The sequence below is a fragment of the Schistocerca nitens genome, chromosome 2, assembly GCF_023898315.1.
Source record: "Schistocerca nitens isolate TAMUIC-IGC-003100 chromosome 2, iqSchNite1.1, whole genome shotgun sequence".
Lineage (NCBI taxonomy): Eukaryota > Metazoa > Arthropoda > Insecta > Orthoptera > Acrididae > Schistocerca > Schistocerca nitens.
This window is the reverse complement of record NC_064615.1, coordinates 467772400-467795725: the sequence shown is the minus strand read 5'-3', so window position 1 is coordinate 467795725 and position 23326 is coordinate 467772400. Positions and strand designations below refer to the sequence as shown.

The 23326-nt window shown below is 42.1% G+C and overlaps 1 protein-coding gene across 1 annotated transcript in view; it reads right to left on the bottom strand.

Moving 5' to 3' along the window:
• Positions 1–1122: 1122 nt before the first annotated feature.
• The window catches only part of LOC126236379 (uncharacterized), a 113333-nt gene continuing 91129 nt past the window's right edge, over positions 1123–23326 (bottom strand). Inside the window, exons 7-8 of the mRNA XM_049945636.1 lie at positions 16478–16699; positions 1123–1623 (exon numbers count right to left, since the gene is read on the bottom strand). Of these exons, the coding sequence (XP_049801593.1) occupies positions 1330–1623; positions 16478–16699 (516 nt within the window). The 3' untranslated portion in view covers positions 1123–1329. The remainder of the gene's footprint in view (positions 1624–16477; positions 16700–23326) is intronic.

Genomic DNA, 23326 nt, shown 5'->3' with positions numbered 1-23326 from the left:
TTTAGCACGTACATTATGCTACACAGGCATGAAACATCAAACAGATAATGAAATACGGATCCTTCGCAAACTGAATAAAGGGAAAGTTATATAGATTATTAAGGAGAGTGAAATATATAACAGTTTTCATAAATGCGATTCAAGTAGCTGTAACAAACAAACTTGTGGATATGGTGCAGGAGATCTGTTAGTGCGATAGGTTTGGAGGGTAGCACCTGTGTATGAAAGCCTTAGACTTTTGACATAATGGACAAGGGATTGCTGGTATTGTTGATGCACCACACATTAAGAGTGGAAAGGATGGAAGCTATCAAACTGGAAGCATTCTTGATGGTTGGTGGTCTTTATACCAGTGATGGTTTATATGGAGCCATTGGAGAGGTGGAAGGTGGTATGCAGAGCTGAAGACACCCATGCAAAATTGATAAGAGCTGGTTTCAAAGTTTTGACAGAGTGATAATAATGGTCTGCCCTGGCTCTAGACCTTAAAGATATCATCAATTAACCTGAGCAGGCAAATGAATGACCCATAAACACCTTGGCATATGAGGGCATGTGTGGGTGCCCATCCCTGCACCATGAATTTGCTCGTGTTATCTCTAAGTAGCAGGGAGCAGGGATATAGTTGGTCATGTGTGTACAGAATGATACAGTGAGTTTGCAGTCAGCTGAATTTTGGGAGAAGTAGAACTGAATGGTGGGAAGACCTTGGGCATGGAGGATGCTGGAATACATGGAGTTGGTGTAAAAATTGACAACCATAATGATATTTATTAAAGTCAATGTTTATATCCTGTTCGGAACTTTTTCTTTCATTTAAGTGTGCAAGATTGTGAACACCTTTTACAACTTCTGGATAGAAATCCAAAAATGATGACAAAAATATACTGTGCATTAATTTCACTAGGTACATCATATGCAATAGAATAATTAGTAATATGTTTTAGTTGCACTGGGAATTTGAGTTCTCAGAAAAAAATAAAAGTAGACAGTAGATGTGACATATTTCAGAGAGAGAGAGAGAGAGAGAGAGAGAGAGGTGTTCATTTCCTCATCAAAAAATTTGGGAAAATCTAAGAACAAAATTGAAAAATATAACAAGAACTAATAAAACAATGTATATCCATTTGATTTCACTATATTATTAAATTCATTATGTATTTTTTGGCTTTACATTTTCTACTGAATTACTACTCTAAACTACAATAATAAATAGTTTCAATATAAATATCAATAATGCATAAAGGTTATTATGCATATATATTTCACAGCCTTTTTAAAATAACGGTGCAGGCAACCGTTACACAAACACAAGCAGCAGTTATAATATTAGTTGACGTCAGAGCGCATAATGTCCAGTAACTTTTTTGCAAGAGGTTGTCTGAGGTCCTCAGTTGGAACAACGGATAGACAGACTGCTATATTTTTTTCCGTAAGTAATTTTTCTGCAGTCTCTCTGCCATCCACAATGCTTCCCATTAGAGATGCACAAACGTTGACCCATATTGAGCATGATGTATGCTTCACAGATTGTGGAAGGCAATTAAAGAGATAAAGCACTTTCTGGAAGATTTGCAGAGATGACTGTACATTTTCTGATACTAGGGCTTGACAAATGTTTTCCTGTGAAAGAGAATGTGTAATTAGTGTTTGTTCTTATTAACAGAGATAATAGATTAATTGAGATAAAGTTATATGTATACACAGCTAAAGATACACTTACAGATATACTGTCATCATCATTCTCCCTCTGATAAGATAATATGAAAAAAGAAAAAAACTCTCTCTCTCATGTGTGTGTGTGTGTGTGTGTGTGTGTGTGTGTGTGTGTGTGTGTGTGTGTGTGTGTGTGTGTGTCTCCACTCTACCCTCTCAACAAGGCAACTGAGGTGTTATTGGTGAACTGTCGATGACATCTTCTCATGTCCACATTCAAATAATTACATTGTCTCATTGTGGCATTTTGGTGTATTGTTCAATCTGTTGCCAGCTTCACTGGAAGATAAAGAAACTCATCATTGGATCTCTTCTCTTAACATCACCTTCATGTGGGTCTCAGACTACAGAATAATACTCAAGAATCTGTCTTACAAGTCAACTCCTGCTTCTTGCACTCCTAACTGTCACAATCTGAACAAAAGCAAGTGATGTTGGTGCTTGAATACAAACACAGATTAAGCATTGAAAAATTCTTTTAATATAATGATAATTTTGTATTTTTTGACGTATGTGGCTCACATATCATTACAATTTATTTGGTGTGTGTGAGGTGGTGTGGTGGGTGGGTGTTAGGAGAGAGGAGGGCAAAGGTAGAAGTGGAAGAGAGGGGGGCGGGAGGCAGTTGAGTGTGATGTTGCACTTGAAGGAGTCTGGGTTGATTGTTGAAATATTGTGCATGAAACAGAAACAACTACTCTGCTGAACACTCTGAAGCACACCATTAATAATCGCGGTGAGACAACCTGAGCAATCGGATCTTTGTACGTAGTTTTTCGTATGTTTATATTTTTGTAGCACATGTCGATAATCACAATGTGAATATACAAAAAAAAAAGTGTAGATACAAAACTTTTGCTTTTACAGTATAAGTGAAATTTACGGAAGGTCTGTACAACTGATAATAAAAGCAACTAAGTATTGTTTTCACAAATGTTTATTTTAGTCATGATTGTTTCATAATAAAACTAAACTACATTTTTGCAATAGGGCCAGAGTGAACTAACAGATAAAAGTAATGATGAGGTACTATGTTAAGCACCTGACAGTGGGCTTTCAGGGCTCAAAATGTATCATGCTGTTTACTAAAAAACCAAGACATTGACTGATGACACATGCTTTTCCTTTATAATTTACAGCTCTTCTGTTTTAAGCCAAAATAAATAGCACTTGAACAAAATTTAGTCTCACCATTTTCTTTGCAAAATGAAGAAAGAGTCTTATGAAAAAGTCACATATTTATGATGAAATTACTTAAATGAAAACCTCAGAGCTTTATGGTCATACAATTAGCTAAGAAAATAAATGAGGAGGTATCATTTACAATAGATGTAATTCATAAAATTTTGTTTGAGAGTAACAGAAATAAATAGTTGCAATTTTGGGACGATAAAATAATGTTTCTCATCTAAAATCAGGTGCTCTGGCAGTAAAAGGCTTCTACATCATACCATAAAACAGAGACATAATGGATTTAATTTCTAAAATTTTGACTGAGAATGACTACCAAGTAGAAGTATAGGGATTTTTACAAAGTTTCCTTGCACGATGTGTGTTCAATTTGTAATATGTCCCATTTTTCCATGACGAGTTGAGCATTTTGGGCAGTAAGAAATTATGTTATTTTTCTCATATAAAGTGTAAAGATATACAAAAATAAAGAAGTTAAAAGCCTGTAATGGGACATCCTCCTCTAACAGCACACTTTTTTTTACAGAAATAACCGATATCATATATATATATATATATATATATATATATATATATATATATATATAAAAAGAAAGAAAGATGATGAGACTTACCAAACAAAAGCGCTGGCAGGTCGATAGACACACAAACAAACAAACACAAATATACACACAAAATTCAAGCTTTCGCAACAAACTGTTGCCTCATCAGGAAAGAGGGAAGGAGAGGGAAAGACGAAAGGATGTGGGTTTTAAGGGAGAGGGTAAGGAGTCATTCCAATCCCGGGAGCGGAAAGACTTACCTTAGGGGGAAAAAAGGACAGGTATACACTCGCACACACACACATATCCATCCACACATACAGACACAAGCAGACATTATTTAAAGACAAAGAGTTAGGGCAGAGATGTCAGTCGAGGTGGAAGAGTAGAGGCAAAGAAGTTGTTGAGAGACAGGTGAGGTATGAGTGGCGGCAACTTGAAATTAGCGGAGATTGAGGCCTGGCGGATAACGAGAAGAGAGGATATACTGAAGGGCAAGTTCCCATCTCCGGAGTTCGGATAGGTTGGTGTTGGTGGGAAGTATCCAGATAACCCGGACGGTGTAACACTGTGCCAAGATGTGCTGGCTGTGCACCAAGGCATGTTTAGCCACAGGGTGATCCTCATTACCAACAAACACTGTCTGCCTGTGTCCATTCATGCGAATGGACAGTTTGTTGCTGGTCATTCCCACATAGAATGCATCACAGTGTAGGCAGGTCAGTTGGTAAATCACGTGGGTGCTTTCACACGTGGCTCTGCCTTTGATCGTGTACACCTTCCGGGTTACAGGACTGGAGTAGGTGGTGGTGGGAGGGTGCATGGGACAGGTTTTGCACCGGGGGCGGTTACAAGGATAGGAGCCAGAGGGTAGGGAAGGTGGTTTGGGGATTTCATAGGGATGAACTAACAGGTTACGAAGGTTAGGTGGACGGCGGAAAGACACTCTTGGCGGAGTGGGGAGGATTTCATGAAGGATGGATCTCATTTCAGGGCAGGATTTGAGGAAGTCGTATCCCTGCTGGAGAGCCACATTCAGAGTCTGGTCCAGTCCCGGAAAGTATCCTGTCACAAGTGGGGCACTTTTGTGGTTCTTCTGTGGGGGATTCTGGGTTTGAGGGGATGAGGAAGTGGCTCTGGTTATTTGCTTCTGTACCAGGCCGGGAGGGTAGTTGCGGGATGAGAAAGCTGTTGTCAGGTTGTTGGTGTAATGTTTCAGGGATTCCGGACTGGAGCAGATTCGTTTGCCACGAAGACCTAGGCTGTAGGGAAGGGACCGTTTGATGTGGAATGGGTGGCAGCTGTCATAATGGAGGTACTGTTGCTTGTTGGTGGGTTTGATGTGGACGGACGTGTGAAGTTGGCCATTGGACAGGTGGAGGTCAACGTCAAGGAAAGTGGCATGGGATTTGGAGTAGGACCAGGTGAATCTGATGGAACCAAAGGAGTTGAGGTTGGAGAGGAAATTCTGGAGTTCTTCTTCACTGTGAGTCCAGATCATGAAGATGTCATCAATAAATCTGTACCAAACTTTGGGTTGGCAGAACTGGGTAACCAAGAAGGCTTCCTCTAAGCGACCCATGAATAGGTTGGCGTACGAGGGGGCCATCCTGGTACCCATGGCTGTTCCCTTTAATTGTTGGTATGTCTGGCCTTCAAAAGTGAAGAAGTTGTGGGTCAGGATGAAGCTGGTTAAGGTAATGAGGAAAGAGGTTTTAGGTAGGGTGGCAGGTGATCGGCGTGAAAGGAAATGCTCCATCGCAGCGAGGCCCTGGACGTGCGGAATATTTGTGTATAAGGAAGTGGCATCAATGGTTACAAGGATGGTTTCCGGGGGTAACAGATTGGGTAAGGATTCCAGGCGTTCAAGGAAGTGGTTGGTGTCTTTGATGAAGGATGGGAGACTGCATGTAATGGGTTGAAGGTGTTGATCTACGTAGGCAGAGATACGTTCTGTGGGGGCTTGGTAACCAGCTACAATGGGGCGGCCGGGATGATTGGGTTTGTGGATTTTAGGAAGAAGGTAGAAGGTTGGGGTGCGGGGTGTCGGTGGGGTCAGGAGGTTGATGGAGTCAGGTGAAAGGTTTTGCAGGGGGCCTAAGGTTCTGAGGATTCCTTGAAGCTCCGCCTGGACATCGGGAATGGGGTTACCTTGGCAAACTTTGTATGTGGTGTTGTCTGAAAGCTGACGCAGTCCCTCAGCCACATACTCCCGACGATCAAGTACCACGGTCGTGGAACCCTTGTCCGCCGGAAGAATGACGATGGATCGGTCAGCCTTCAGATCACGGATAGCCTGGGCTTCAGCAGTGGTGATGTTGGGTGTAGGATTAAGGTTTTTTAAGAAGGATTGAGATGCAAGGCTGGAAGTCAGAAATTCCTGGAAGGTTTGGAGAGGGTGATTTTGAGGAAGAGGAGGTGGGTCCCGCTGTGACGGAGGACGGAACTGTTCCAGGCAGGGTTCAATTTGGATGGTGTCTTGGGGAGTTGGATCATTAGGAGTAGGATTAGGATCATTTTTCTTCGTGGCAAAGTGATATTTCCAGCAGAGAGTACGGGTGTAGGACAGTAAATCTTTGACGAGGGCTGTTTGGTTGAATCTGGGAGTGGGGCTGAAGGTGAGGCCTTTGGATAGGACAGAGGTTTCGGATTGGGAGAGAGGTTTGGAGGAAAGGTTAACTACTGAATTAGGGTGTTGTGGTTCCAGATTGTGTTGAAAGGAATTTGGAGTTTTTGGAGGGAGTGGAGCTGGAAGTGGGAGATTGAGTAGATGGGAGAGACTGGGTTTGTGTGCAATGAGAGGTGGTTGAGGTTTGCTGGAAAGGTTGTGAAGGGTGAGTGAGTTGCCTTTCCGGAGGTGGGAAACCAGGAGATTGGATAGTTTTTTGAGGTGGAGGATGGCATGCTGTTCTAATTTACGGTTGGCCTGTAGGAGGATGCTCTGAACAGCCGGTGTGGATGTGGGAGAGGAAAGATTAAGGACTTTTATTAAGGATAGGAGTTGACGGGTGTGTTCATTGGCTGAGTTGATGTGTAGGTGAAGGATTAGGTGGGTGAGGGCAATGGATTGTTCAGTTTGGAACTGGTATAGGGACTGATGGAAGGAAGGGTTGCAGCCAGAGATGGGAACTTTAAGTGTGAGGCCTTTGGGGGTAATGCCAAATGTCAGACAAGCCTGAGAAAATAGAATATGGGAGCGTAATCTGGCTAGGGCGAAGGCATGTCTGCGGAGGGAATGTAAATAAAACTTAATGGGGTCGTTGTGGGGGTGTTGTGCGGGTGACATGGTACTAGAAGGTCGAAAGTGTAACGTGAGGCTGAAATGAAAATGAATGTAAAAATATGTGGGGAGAGATAAAGGTGCAGTAGAAAGCAAATGTAGATCTGGTGTGAAAAGAGGCGAAAAGGGGTTGGTTGGAGCTGGGTTATGTTGATCCTGTGGTGAAATAGTGTAGGTAGAAAACGATGTGAATAAAGGTTAGGTGGCCAAAACACGTTAAAGGGTGGAGAAATTCGGGAAAATTTCGAGAAAACTACGTGAGGATGTATTAAAAGTAGTGGTATGGTGGTGGCAGATTATGGAAATGAGGCTAACAATTGTCTGGTGGAGAAATAATAACGTTAAAACCTGTGGGAAGCGGCTAAAAATGATCGGTGACGTGAAAAAACGGAAATCGAAATAAAGCAAAAGTTATTAAAACTAGCCGAAAAGGTTGTTTAATAGCTGAAAGGAACTGTTTGTGAACTAGAAACGGTGGATTTTATAGCAGTAGCGGAAGAAAAAATTTTTTGTTATGGTTTGGAAGTGGGTTACGTATTATTACGTATTGTTGAGTATATATCGGCGGGATAAAATTGTATAGTGGATTATGGTAAAAAGGAGAAGGTGAATACAAAGGGAAACTACTGGCAAAAACAGAAGGAGGAAATAAGACGACAGAAAAGGCTTCGAAATGTAACAGTGACAATAACAAACGTCATTGTTGGGTTCAAATTAATGATATGAATATAACAGAGGGAAACATTCCACGTGGAAAAAATATATCTAAAAAGAAAGAAAGATGATGAGACTTACCAAACAAAAGCGCTGGCAGGTCGATAGACACACAAACAAACAAACACAAATATACACACAAAATTCAAGCTTTCGCAACAAACTGTTGCCTCATCAGGAAAGAGGGAAGGAGAGGGAAAGACGAAAGGATGTGGGTTTTAAGGGAGAGGGTAAGGAGTCATTCCAATCCCGGGAGCGGAAAGACTTACCTTAGGGGGAAAAAAGGACAGGTATACACTCGCACACACACACATATCCATCCACACATACAGACACAAGCAGACATATTTAAAGACAAAGAGTTAGGGCAGAGATGTCAGTCGAGGTGGAAGAGTAGAGGCAAAGAAGTTGTTGAGAGACAGGTGAGGTATGAGTGGCGGCAACTTGAAATTAGCGGAGATTGAGGCCTGGCGGATAACGAGAAGAGAGGATATACTGAAGGGCAAGTTCCCATCTCCGGAGTTCGGATAGGTTGGTGTTGGTGGGAAGTATCCAGATAACCCGGACGGTGTAACACTGTGCCAAGATGTGCTGGCTGTGCACCAAGGCATGTTTAGCCACAGGGTGATCCTCATTACCAACAAACACTGTCTGCCTGTGTCCATTCATGCGAATGGACAGTTTGTTGCTGGTCATTCCCACATAGAATGCATCACAGTGTAGGCAGGTCAGTTGGTAAATCACGTGGGTGCTTTCACACGTGGCTCTGCCTTTGATCGTGTACACCTTCCGGGTTACAGGACTGGAGTAGGTGGTGGTGGGAGGGTGCATGGGACAGGTTTTGCACCGGGGGCGGTTACAAGGATAGGAGCCAGAGGGTAGGGAAGGTGGTTTGGGGATTTCATAGGGATGAACTAACAGGTTACGAAGGTTAGGTGGACGGCGGAAAGACACTCTTGGCGGAGTGGGGAGGATTTCATGAAGGATGGATCTCATTTCAGGGCAGGATTTGAGGAAGTCGTATCCCTGCTGGAGAGCCACATTCAGAGTCTGGTCCAGTCCCGGAAAGTATCCTGTCACAAGTGGGGCACTTTTGTGGTTCTTCTGTGGGGGATTCTGGGTTTGAGGGGATGAGGAAGTGGCTCTGGTTATTTGCTTCTGTACCAGGCCGGGAGGGTAGTTGCGGGATGAGAAAGCTGTTGTCAGGTTGTTGGTGTAATGTTTCAGGGATTCCGGACTGGAGCAGATTCGTTTGCCACGAAGACCTAGGCTGTAGGGAAGGGACCGTTTGATGTGGAATGGGTGGCAGCTGTCATAATGGAGGTACTGTTGCTTGTTGGTGGGTTTGATGTGGACGGACGTGTGAAGTTGGCCATTGGACAGGTGGAGGTCAACGTCAAGGAAAGTGGCATGGGATTTGGAGTAGGACCAGGTGAATCTGATGGAACCAAAGGAGTTGAGGTTGGAGAGGAAATTCTGGAGTTCTTCTTCACTGTGAGTCCAGATCATGAAGATGTCATCAATAAATCTGTACCAAACTTTGGGTTGGCAGAACTGGGTAACCAAGAAGGCTTCCTCTAAGCGACCCATGAATAGGTTGGCGTACGAGGGGGCCATCCTGGTACCCATGGCTGTTCCCTTTAATTGTTGGTATGTCTGGCCTTCAAAAGTGAAGAAGTTGTGGGTCAGGATGAAGCTGGTTAAGGTAATGAGGAAAGAGGTTTTAGGTAGGGTGGCAGGTGATCGGCGTGAAAGGAAATGCTCCATCGCAGCGAGGCCCTGGACGTGCGGAATATTTGTGTATAAGGAAGTGGCATCAATGGTTACAAGGATGGTTTCCGGGGGTAACAGATTGGGTAAGGATTCCAGGCGTTCAAGGAAGTGGTTGGTGTCTTTGATGAAGGATGGGAGACTGCATGTAATGGGTTGAAGGTGTTGATCACCCACGTGATTTACCAACTGACCTGCCTACACTGTGATGCATTCTATGTGGGAATGACCAGCAACAAACTGTCCATTCGCATGAATGGACACAGGCAGACAGTGTTTGTTGGTAATGAGGATCACCCTGTGGCTAAACATGCCTTGGTGCACAGCCAGCACATCTTGGCACAGTGTTACACCGTCCGGGTTATCTGGATACTTCCCACCAACACCAACCTATCCGAACTCCGGAGATGGGAACTTGCCCTTCAGTATATCCTCTCTTCTCGTTATCCGCCAGGCCTCAATCTCTGCTAATTTCAAGTTGCCGCCACTCATACCTCACCTGTCTCTCAACAACTTCTTTGCCTCTACTCTTCCACCTCGACTGACATCTCTGCCCTAACTCTTTGTCTTTAAATATGTCTGCTTGTGTCTGTATGTGTGGATGGATATGTGTGTGTGTGCGAGTGTATACCTGTCCTTTTTTCCCCCTAAGGTAAGTCTTTCCGCTCCCGGGATTGGAATGACTCCTTACCCTCTCCCTTAAAACCCACATCCTTTCGTCTTTCCCTCTCCTTCCCTCTTTCCTGATGAGGCAACAGTTTGTTGCGAAAGCTTGAATTTTGTGTGTATATTTGTGTTTGTTTGTTTGTGTGTCTATCGACCTGCCAGCGCTTTTGTTTGGTAAGTCTCATCATCTTTCTTTCTTTTTAGATATATTTTTTCCACGTGGAATGTTTCCCTCTGTTATATTCATATCATTAATTTGAACCCAACAATGACGTTTGTTATTGTCACTGTTACATTTCGAAGTCTTTTCTGTCGTCTTATTTCCTCCTTCTGTTTTTGCCAGTAGTTTCCCTTTGTATTCACCTTCTCCTTTTTACCGTAATCCACTATACAATTTTATCCCGCCGATATATACTCAACAATACGTAATAATACGTAACCCACTTCCAAACCATAACAAAAAATTTTTTCTTCCGCTACTGCTATAAAATCCACCGTTTCTAGTTCACAAACAGTTCCTTTCAGCTATTAAACAACCTTTTCGGCTAGTTTTAATAACTTTTGCTTTATTTCGATTTCCGTTTTTTCACGTCACCGATCATTTTTAGCCGCTTCCCACAGGTTTTAACGTTATTATTTCTCCACCAGACAATTGTTAGCCTCATTTCCATAATCTGCCACCACCATACCACTACTTTTAATACATCCTCACGTAGTTTTCTCGAAATTTTCCCGAATTTCTCCACCCTTTAACGTGTTTTGGCCACCTAACCTTTATTCACATCGTTTTCTACCTACACTATTTCACCACAGGATCAACATAACCCAGCTCCAACCAACCCCTTTTCGCCTCTTTTCACACCAGATCTACATTTGCTTTCTACTGCACCTTTATCTCTCCCCACATATTTTTACATTCATTTTCATTTCAGCCTCACGTTACACTTTCGACCTTCTAGTACCATGTCACCCGCACAACACCCCCACAACGACCCCATTAAGTTTTATTTACATTCCCTCCGCAGACATGCCTTCGCCCTAGCCAGATTACGCTCCCATATTCTATTTTCTCAGGCTTGTCTGACATTTGGCATTACCCCCAAAGGCCTCACACTTAAAGTTCCCATCTCTGGCTGCAACCCTTCCTTCCATCAGTCCCTATACCAGTTCCAAACTGAACAATCCATTGCCCTCACCCACCTAATCCTTCACCTACACATCAACTCAGCCAATGAACACACCCGTCAACTCCTATCCTTAATAAAAGTCCTTAATCTTTCCTCTCCCACATCCACACCGGCTGTTCAGAGCATCCTCCTACAGGCCAACCGTAAATTAGAACAGCATGCCATCCTCCACCTCAAAAAACTATCCAATCTCCTGGTTTCCCACCTCCGGAAAGGCAACTCACTCACCCTTCACAACCTTTCCAGCAAACCTCAACCACCTCTCATTGCACACAAACCCAGTCTCTCCCATCTACTCAATCTCCCACTTCCAGCTCCACTCCCTCCAAAAACTCCAAATTCCTTTCAACACAATCTGGAACCACAACACCCTAATTCAGTAGTTAACCTTTCCTCCAAACCTCTCTCCCAATCCGAAACCTCTGTCCTATCCAAAGGCCTCACCTTCAGCCCCACTCCCAGATTCAACCAAACAGCCCTCGTCAAAGATTTACTGTCCTACACCCGTACTCTCTGCTGGAAATATCACTTTGCCACGAAGAAAAATGATCCTAATCCTACTCCTAATGATCCAACTCCCCAAGACACCATCCAAATTGAACCCTGCCTGGAACAGTTCCGTCCTCCGTCACAGCGGGACCCACCTCCTCTTCCTCAAAATCACCCTCTCCAAACCTTCCAGGAATTTCTGACTTCCAGCCTTGCATCTCAATCCTTCTTAAAAAACCTTAATCCTACACCCAACATCACCACTGCTGAAGCCCAGGCTATCCGTGATCTGAAGGCTGACCGATCCATCGTCATTCTTCCGGCGGACAAGGGTTCCACGACCGTGGTACTTGATCGTCGGGAGTATGTGGCTGAGGGACTGCGTCAGCTTTCAGACAACACCACATACAAAGTTTGCCAAGGTAACCCCATTCCCGATGTCCAGGCGGAGCTTCAAGGAATCCTCAGAACCTTAGGCCCCCTGCAAAACCTTTCACCTGACTCCATCAACCTCCTGACCCCACCGACACCCCGCACCCCAACCTTCTACCTTCTTCCTAAAATCCACAAACCCAATCATCCCGGCCGCCCCATTGTAGCTGGTTACCAAGCCCCCACAGAACGTATCTCTGCCTACGTAGATCAACACCTTCAACCCATTACATGCAGTCTCCCATCCTTCATCAAAGACACCAACCACTTCCTTGAACGCCTGGAATCCTTACCCAATCTGTTACCCCCGGAAACCATCCTTGTAACCATTGATGCCACTTCCTTATACACAAATATTCCGCACGTCCAGGGCCTCGCTGCGATGGAGCATTTCCTTTCACGCCGATCACCTGCCACCCTACCTAAAACCTCTTTCCTCATTACCTTAACCAGCTTCATCCTGACCCACAACTTCTTCACTTTTGAAGGCCAGACATACCAACAATTAAAGGGAACAGCCATGGGTACCAGGATGGCCCCCTCGTACGCCAACCTATTCATGGGTCGCTTAGAGGAAGCCTTCTTGGTTACCCAGGTCTGCCAACCCAAAGTTTGGTACAGATTTATTGATGACATCTTCATGATCTGGACTCACAGTGAAGAAGAACTCCAGAATTTCCTCTCCAACCTCAACTCCTTTGGTTCCATCAGATTCACCTGGTCCTACTCCAAATCCCATGCCACTTTCCTTGATGTTGACCTCCACCTGTCCAATGGCCAACTTCACACGTCCGTCCACATCAAACCCACCAACAAGCAACAGTACCTCCATTATGACAGCTGCCACCCATTCCACATCAAACGGTCCCTTCCCTACAGCCTAGGTCTTCGTGGCAAACGAATCTGCTCCAGTCCGGAATCCCTGAAACATTACACCAACAACCTGACAACAGCTTTCTCATCCCGCAACTACCCTCCCGGCCTGGTACAGAAGCAAATAACCAGAGCCACTTCCTCATCCCCTCAAACCCAGAATCCCCCACAGAAGAACCACAAAAGTGCCCCACTTGTGACAGGATACTTTCCGGGACTGGACCAGACTCTGAATGTGGCTCTCCAGCAGGGATACGACTTCCTCAAATCCTGCCCTGAAATGAGATCCATCCTTCATGAAATCCTCCCCACTCCGCCAAGAGTGTCTTTCCGCCGTCCACCTAACCTTCGTAACCTGTTAGTTCATCCCTATGAAATCCCCAAACCACCTTCCCTACCCTCTGGCTCCTATCCTTGTAACCGCCCCCGGTGCAAAACCTGTCCCATGCACCCTCCCACCACCACCTACTCCAGTCCTGTAACCCGGAAGGTGTACACGATCAAAGGCAGAGCCACGTGTGAAAGCACCCACGTGATTTACCAACTGACCTGCCTACACTGTGATGCATTCTATGTGGGAATGACCAGCAACAAACTGTCCATTCGCATGAATGGACACAGGCAGACAGTGTTTGTTGGTAATGAGGATCACCCTGTGGCTAAACATGCCTTGGTGCACAGCCAGCACATCTTGGCACAGTGTTACACCGTCCGGGTTATCTGGATACTTCCCACCAACACCAACCTATCCGAACTCCGGAGATGGGAACTTGCCCTTCAGTATATCCTCTCTTCTCGTTATCCGCCAGGCCTCAATCTCCGCTAATTTCAAGTTGCCGCCACTCATACCTCACCTGTCTCTCAACAACTTCTTTGCCTCTACTCTTCCACCTCGACTGACATCTCTGCCCTAACTCTTTGTCTTTAAATATGTCTGCTTGTGTCTGTATGTGTGGATGGATATGTGTGTGTGTGCGAGTGTATACCTGTCCTTTTTTCCCCCTAAGGTAAGTCTTTCCGCTCCCGGGATTGGAATGACTCCTTACCCTCTCCCTTAAAACCCACATCCTTTCGTCTTTCCCTCTCCTTCCCTCTTTCCTGATGAGGCAACAGTTTGTTGCGAAAGCTTGAATTTTGTGTGTATATTTGTGTTTGTTTGTTTGTGTGTCTATCGACCTGCCAGCGCTTTTGTTTGGTAAGTCTCATCATCTTTCTTTCTTTTTAGATATATTTTTTCCACGTGGAATGTTTCCCTCTGTTATATTCATATATATATATATATCAGCTGTTTAACTGAATGAATTTCATATGATTTTGAATACGAAGTATTATATTTCAGGCTAAAATGTATGAAAAGAAATTAATTTGTTACAATTGATATTTACCAATGGTTGAAATTATTCTTGTTTTAAAAATATTCGAAACTATGAAATTTCTGGCATACTTAAAATTCATATTATTAATTCCACAATATAACACTAATTATTAAATTTATTTCTGGATTCATTTATAAAATAATGTTATATCTTAGTGATGATTCTTCTTTTAACAAGAAAGTTTGTACACTTTTTTGCTTTGTAAACTCTTTGGAATATTGTGAGTACAGCAGAATGTAATATCGTGGCAAAGAATAAAATTCAAGAAATATACAGGCAAATCTTCATCAGTTATTTAGTCATCAGAAACCCGCAATGTTAAATCAAAATTTCAGCTGCAAAAATGTACCCCTAGACACAATAAGTGGAGCCAACAACAAGAGGAGAAAATGAAGATAAGTAAAAGTTTTTCTTTTGTATATCTTAAGCCTCTCGAAGTTTTTTGAAACTAATGAAGACTCAAACAGAATTTTAATGGTGATGCGTGGGAGGGTAAATTTACAAGCCTATCTAACTTAGTCTTGGATGCCAACAATTTGCTGCTGCTACAGAGATTGTTGATGTTGCCCAGATGTAATCAAACAGACAATCAGTGCTTTCAAATATTACTATAGATCAAATGAAAGTAAAAATGAAATTTTTTCTGGTAAGTCTTCACTTATATCAACATATCTCTGTCCTCTCATTCTATAAATATGATGTCCCAACAATGTTTCTTATTACAATAGCATTTCTAGAACTATACTAAAATTGTTTGCTAACTTGAAGAGCCCATCTTTCATATACATTTGTAACGAAGTACCAAATAAGGACTTACAGGAATATTTCATGATTGACTTAAAAATGTAGTAGCACCACCCACATATAAAAATAATGAAAGGAAATCACCTCTAATTAAGGGTAAAGGTTGGAAGAAAGCACAGGTCACTCTTGTCTACAAGAAGGGTAGCAGAAGAGATCAAAAAAACTACTGTCCAATATCTTTACCACTCATTTATTGTAGAATCTTAGAACATATTCTGAGCTCAAACATAATGATGTATCTCGTATAGAATGCCCTCTTCCATGCCATGTAGCATGAATTTCGAAAACATAGATCACATGAAACGCAAGTTGCCCTTTTCTCAAATGACATCCTGAAAGGCAGGGATCAAGGCAATCAGGTAAACGCAGCATTTCTTGATTTCCAAAAAGCTTTCATTCTGTACCACTCGTACTCTTATTATCAAAAGTACGGTCATATGGGGTATTGGATGAAATGAGTGACTGGACTAGGATTTCTTGGTAGGGAGGATGTAGCATGTTATTTTTGATGGAGAGTCATTGCCAGGTGTAGAAGTAACTTCAGATGTAGCCCATAGAAGTAGTTGAGTCCCCTGCTGTTCATGTTGTATATTAATGATCTTGTGGACAATGTTAAAAGTACCCTCAGACTTTTGCAGGTGATGCGGTTATCTAGAATGAACTTCAGTCTGAACGAAGCTGTACAAATATTCAGCCAGTCCTTGAGAAGATTTCAAAGTGGTGCAATGATTGCCAGTTTGCTTTAAATGTTCACAAATCTAAAATTGTGCACTTCGCAAAATAGAGAAACATAGTATCCTATGAATAGCATTAGTCAGTCACAGCTGTAATCTACAAACTCATACAAATACTTGGATGAAACACTTAATAGATACATGACATGGAAAGATCATCCAGGCTCAGTCATGGGTAAAGCAGGTAGCACACTTCAGGTTATTGGTAAAATACTAGGGAAATGCATTCATTCTATGAAGGAGATTGCTTAAAAATAACTGGTCCAACCCATCCTAAAATATTGCTAAGTACCAAATAGGATGGGTAGAGGATATTGAAAGTATATAGAGAAGAGTAGCATGAATGGTAACAGTTTATTTGACCCATGGAAGAGTGTCAGTGGGATGTTGAAAGAATTGAATTGGCACACTCTTGAAGATAGATGGAAACTACCCGGTGAAAGTTTCAAGGACCAGTTTTAAATAATGTCTCTAGTAATATATTAGAACCTCCAACAGATCGCTCCCATAGGGATCATGAGGATAACATTACATTAATTACAATACAAACTGAGGCATTTAAACAATCTTTTTTCCCACACACTATACCTGAGTGGAAAAAAAAAGTGCTAATGACCGGTACAGTGCGACATACCCTCTGCCATGCACTTCATAGTGGTTTGCAGAGTATAGATTTAGATATACAAGTAGATGTCATACAAACCATTATAAGTAGTCCAAGATTTTGCAGGGAGAAATCTAAGAAAGTTGCACATTTTTCTGTTGCATTTTTCCTGTTGATAACAGCTGTTATAACAACAATTACATCCATAAAAATGTGAAATGATTCAATGGCAGCATTTGATTCTGGTTTTAAGATCTGGAACTGCTTCTCAACACAGGCTGATAATAATTTCCATTCCGTAGATGTGAGTTCTGGCAACACCTGAAATATAGCACACACTGATTATCTGACAAAAAATCCATACCTTTTGATAAATATGTTACACTGCCCTTGCATAACTGCACAAAACAGTAAGCAGACAGAAGATATATTCTGAAAGGGATTCTAACTTTTCCCCTTTACTTATTTGACTCATTAACTAAGCAATTACAAGGAGGTGAAATCAGAGCAGTATTTACCTCCAAGAGGGGAAATTCCATTTATGACTACAAGGACACGTGAACATATGCACACTCACACATGCACAGAGAAGAAAAAGAGAATTATGCTAGCTTTTGTAATTATTAGTTCCATTCAGTCAACTTTTAATTTTATAGTCTTGTCATGTTACAAGTGAATTTTACTTTTGATATCATTAACCACACAGATAGACATACTGATTTTTTCATGCAGTTACTTCACCCTAAATTAAAATCATTGGAGTAATCATTCAGATGAAGTAAGTTGGACATTAGCCTACTCAAACCTTTGATCAAATAATCATATTTCATTGAACTTATCTGCTGTTTTTATTACTACATACCCGCTATCTTTATGCAGAATACTGCACAACAGAGATGAACAAAAGCAGTAAAACATATCAATGACAACAATATGAGGTAAAAGAAGACTACAAAATAAAAACAACTACAACGTAAAATAGTAGTAGTAGTAGTAGTAGTAGTAGTAGTAGTAGTAATAATAATAATAAGAAGAAGAAGAAGAAAATATAATTTAACAAAACCGATAAAAAATCTACGCACAAAGTGGCGGCAGAAGAACACATATGTAAAAAAAGGTTTGACTTATGCAAGCTTTTGGAGCCAGTGGCTCCTCCTCCTGGCAGAAGGGTTGAAGGGGAAAGAAGAGGAGTGATAGGAAAGGAACTGGAGAGTGTTAAAGAGTTAGCATTCAGAAGAGGACACCCAGAACTCCAGGTCAGGGAAGACTTACTGGACAGGAGTTCCTTTCCCTTCACCCCTTTTCTTTCCCCCTCAACTCTTCTGATGGAAGAAGGAGCCACTGGCTCTGAAAGCTTGCATAAGTAAAACCTTTTCTACATGTGTGTCTCCTGCTGCTGCTTGGTAAGTAGATTTTTTACCTATCCAACTACATTATATTGTATAAAATTGATTATTTTCATTGCTATAATAAAAAGGAAAGATGATTAGGACTGTAGTAAAATGAAATGGAAAAAAGAGTGGGACTTCAAAGCACTTTCTAACAATGCAAAGCAGTCATAACAGACTCAATCTTTGACTCCACAAAGCCAAATGATCTTTTTCAAGAAAAACCAGTAAACCTCTGTTTGTTTAAAGAACTTAACTCCCATGTATACAACAGCTTCAAACACCTGATTACTTTAAAAATGAGTTAATTTTTTAAATATTTGACTGTAAGTATGCAGACAAGAAAAAGTTTGGGAAACGTGTACCATTATGCTTGAAGTTTTTAGGAAGTCACTAAGTGCTCTCATTATGAAACAGTGGATGAATGTACTAGAATGTGTTTAAAAGTAATGCTCTGAATTTTTAAGTGAAAATTTTTAAAGCTTTATAAATAGAACAAATGTTATTAACATCCTAAATCTTGATTCTTCATGTCTACATATTTGCAGCTCTCTATCACTAGAGGGCTCCAAGTTTTAGTGTATAACATGGAGATGTGTAATGTAACTATGTCGGTGTGTGAGAAACAGCACGCTGTAATCCAGTTTTGAATTCAAAGTTTTTGTCCTCACAAGGAGCATGCTCTCCTTCAGTATGACAGTGGCAGACCACACATGAGCACTGCAATATCTGCAACAATCTGTCACCTTGGCTTCATTGTCATGAATCATCCTCGACAGAGTCCTGACTTGGCCTCATCAGATTTTTATGTGTTTCAAACACTTAATGAACACTTTTGAGGATTTCACTTTGAAAATGGTGAAGCGGTGCAAGCAGGGGTGAGGTTATGGTTCGGTCGAGAAAGTCAAACCTCCTACAGTGACAGTATCAACAAACTGGTCTCACCTTGGGAGAAATGCATTTTTCACTAGGGTGGCTGTTGAGATGTAAATATGCGGATGGATGGCACTGCGGGGCTCAATCTTCAGCGAGATGCCCATCCTCCAAGCTCTGCTCTCTACTTACGACAGTGCTGTCTTTAAATCTTCTTGTAAAATTCATTCATTGGAAGAGTTTGACATCCCCGATCTTGGGTATATGCACATTTTTCAATGGTCTCCTTGAACTCTGTAGTGAAATCTGCCAGACCTTAGTCATGTGTCTGATGGACCACAGTTTATTGGATTGTGTACTATCTTGCCATCTGTCTTCCTGTTTCACCAGGTTGCAGTGACTAATGTGTGCCCTTAAGTCTAGTTTGAGTATTTCCATCCTCACTACTTCTCTGGCTAATGTGTCCACCAGATCATTACCTGGAATCCCAATGTAACTCAATATTCACATACATCCAATGGATATCAATTTACTGTTGAAAGCATACAGTTTGTCATGTATAACAGAGACCAATGGATGTTTTGGATAGCACTTGACTACTGATGAAGTCTTCTCACATTATCAGCTGAGTCAAGGCATCATTCTGTGGTAACATTTCAAAAAGTTTCATACTTGTCATCTTCAGGCAAAATGTAGGGTTTGTGTCCTGTCCAGTTTGTTATAGCCGCTGGACTGCAGGCTCATGTGCCTCGTCTATGTTGGCAGTGCCAACTGCATGCCTCCGGAAGGGGTGTCATCATGCGTGGTGGGGGAGAAGTCATGACGTGGTGGTGGTGGTGGTGGTGACTCCCTGTGTGCTGACGTGTGCGAGTGTCGCATCCTTTTGAGGCCTGTCCATTCTGTCCACTGCCTTTGCCAGATTTGCATTGGAGTGTTCTTGTGGTGTTTTTGTTATCACTGCATCCCATGTGGTGCTAAGTTGGATACAACTATCTTGGTTGACAAGGTTATCATGAACTCTTATCTCCATGATAACCTTGTCAACTGAGAGAGCGGTAACCAACTCAGCACAGCATGGGATGCAGTGATAATAAAAATATGACAAGAACACTCCGATGCGAAACCTGCGAAGAAAGCGGACAGAATGGGTATGCGTCACCAGGATGCGACACCAGCAACTGCCAGCGCAGGGAGCCCCCACCGCCACTGGCCATGACTCCCCCACCACCACGTACCTTCTGGAGGCACACGATTGGTGCTGCTGATGCAGATGAGGCAGATGAGGCAGAGGAGCATGAGGTCCAGAGGCTATAAAGAACTGGACAGGACACGAACCCAATACTTCACCTGCAGATGACAAGTAGGAAACGTGTTGAAACATTGCTGCAGAATGATGCCTTGATTCAACTGATAACCAGAGACGATTTCATTGAGATTTGCAGAGAATGTCTAAATTCGCATACAGCTATTGTCTACTGTTTGCAACACACTCAAGGAGTCACTAAAATGAAATTCTGTCATAGGAAAAACATTATGTTTTGTAGTGCTTGATGTATGGCTATTAACTCTGCAGTATAAATAGTGGATTTTTTTGGTAAGGAATGTTGTTCCTGGTTCAGGTTATGTACATATGCATAGCAGACTTTTCTATTATCTTTGGAGCCATATGTATAAAGGAGATTAAAATGTGGTTACTGATGGATGACTAAATGAAGTGCACAGTTATAAAAATTGGGAGTTGTATCCTTTTTTGTGTCACACCTTATGTGCATCCTTGCTACTGGTTCGGGAACATACTTTGGAGGTGTTTGCGATTGAGAATATTGCATATGGGTAATCTGAGGCAGCTGAAGTTCACTTTGGAGTTGGTTGTTCTGCTCTAAGGCACTTCATGAGTAACTGGATTGTTGGGTTGTAAGAAAAAAAGGATCCTCGGGGTTGTTTGGCATTTGATTAATTGTGATTGTATAGTTAAATAAATTTTGTTGGCGTTGTATTTGCAGTGGTTGTACTCCTGCATCTGCAAGAATGCTATCAAGTGGGCTCATTCAAAAAGCTCCAGTTGTCAAATGGACCCATTGTGGTGGAGAGGGTCTAATATTTCTAGGATGGACAGTGCTTCTGATCCACAAACAATGCTTCCACAAATGGGATAAAATAAGTGCTTTATAAAATATTAATGAAACTTTTCAATCCACACCCCAAGAACTATTAGCATGGAAATGGAGACTGGTTGGTTTAGTTGGGGCAGAGGACCACACAGTGAGGTCTTCAGTCCCATCAGATTACGGAAGGAAGTTGGCTGTGCCCTTTCAAAGGAACCATCCTGACATTTATCTGAAGCAATTTAGGGAAATCAAGGAAAACGTAAATCAGGATGGCTGGATACGGGTTTGAGCAGCCATCGGAAATGGAAAGTACTGAGTATCTTTGTGAAGGAGGTCCTGAGTTGGCATGTAGGTGGTAATCATGTACATTTATTATCAAAAAGTCTTAAAACATGGTACTGATCTACTACTTCCAGTTGTTGGGTTTTTAGGTATAGTTCTGGATAAGGATGGGCAGACCATATTCTACAAAAGCACATGATGCACTTCACATCGGTTTGCAGGGTATAGCTGAAGATGCAGATTGGTAGGTGAGAAACAGTGTCCATGGTTTTGTGCCCTTTTTAATGCCTGCTGTATAGCTGTCTGTAGTTTGTGTTCTGCTGTACACAATGATATGGAGCTACAATATTCTGTTGGTGCGCTTGTGTCCCACTGAGTCTATTACGCCACTTATTATACTTAAAACTGATCCTTGTAGGACTCCATTTTCTTGCATGTATCAGGTATTGAGGGTTGAACCAACCCTGACTGTAAACAGTCTAAGAGAGAGAAAAAAATGTTGGACCAAGGCTAGAAACATTACCAAAACAGCTAAGTTCATAAACTGTTCATGTGCAACACTGGTTAAAGTATATAATGTACACAAAATGACTCTATCCAAACCCCAGTGCCGAGGCAATTGTGGTGGACCTTGGACTATAGATCACAGGGGCAGTGGAGATGTGTGTTGGCAAATAGATGTGCAACTGTTGAGTAACTGACTGCCCAGATGAACCAAGGGGCTATCAACAGTGCCTCCTCAATGACAGTTCAGAGAACGTCACTGTGTATGGACCTCTGCAGCAGGCACCTGGTTCATTAACCAATGCTGAGTAATGTTCATCAGCAACAAAGTCTGGAATTTCCACGATAGTGCTGCAACTGAATGTCCACTGAATGGTGACAGGTGGCCTTTTCAGATGAGTCACCTTTTATGCTCCATCAGACTGAAAGCAAACATCCTGCAACAATTGTCAGAAGGGTTCTGGCAGGAGAAGAGGACGTTATGGTCTGGAGAATGTTTCCATGGCATTCCCAGGGTGATCTTGGAATTCTAGATGGCACAATGGATCAATACAAGTATGCATTTATCCTTAGGGACCACATCCACCCCTACATGTAGTTTGTTTTCCCTCAGCATGATGGCATCTACCAGCAGGACAATGCAATGTGTGTGCTTCGAGGAGCAGCAAGATGAGTTTACTATACTCCCTTGGCCACCAAACTCCCTGGATTTAAACCCAATCAAGAATCAATGGGACCTTCTTGATTGGGCTATTTGCACCATGGTTCCTCAACCGAAAAACCTAGCATAGCTGGCCATGGCACTGGAGTCATCATGCTCCACATCTCTGCTGGTACCTCCCAGAACTGCACTGGCTCTTTTTCTGCATGTCTTGCCGTTGTCCGCACTGTGAAAGTTGGTTATTCCGTCTTTGGTCACATATTGTCACTGCACAGTTTAGAATGTTACAGAATAAATAATAACTCTCTAGCATGCATTAAGTTGTGTATTTATAACAGGAAGCAGAGGGCTGTTAAGTTTACCCCCTACCTATGGAAAAATCAATGTCTACCCCAGAGTCTGGCAGCACTATGTAAGTAATTGTGGCTATTTTCACTTGTCATACCCTTCTCATCAGTTCAACTAGCAAACTGAACTGTCATGACTGAGCAGCACACGACACTATAAAATAAACAAAGCTCAGTTACAGTGATATAAATAAATAAATGGTTGGGATGTGACTTATTTAATAATTGCCAACTCCATGAAGTTAACACCTTGTAATAAATTATGATTTATCCATTAAATAAGATCCTTATAAATAAACCAAATATTGGACTAACAAAGTTCATTTAATGCTATAATTGCATTGCATAAGTAAAATTCAATGTTCCATCTGGCTAAATCACATAGTAACAAACACCAGTACATAACTACCTGAAATTCAAGAGTTTCATACAATGTTGAAATGTCAGTACTTTACTTGTATTCCAACTGAGTCAGGCCCACATGCCCACACAGTAGATTTCCACAAAATTATGGGCGTCAAAAGCTCTCCTCAAAAATTTTGGTATGCCCCTAGAAAGTAGGGTCCTTATGCTGGACAGAAAGTAAATTCGAAACTTGCAACTCACTACACATATTCTACTTCGCAATTTGCTGCAAATACTAGTGTTCAGCACAGTGGAATTTCAGAAAAGTCCTGAGTTTTGTGAGCACTTTCTATGAATCTCATCACATCCTGGCAGTGATGATTATCTAGCCAGTCAGAAAGTAAGACAAAATTTGTTCTGTTGCCTCAAATTCTTTGACC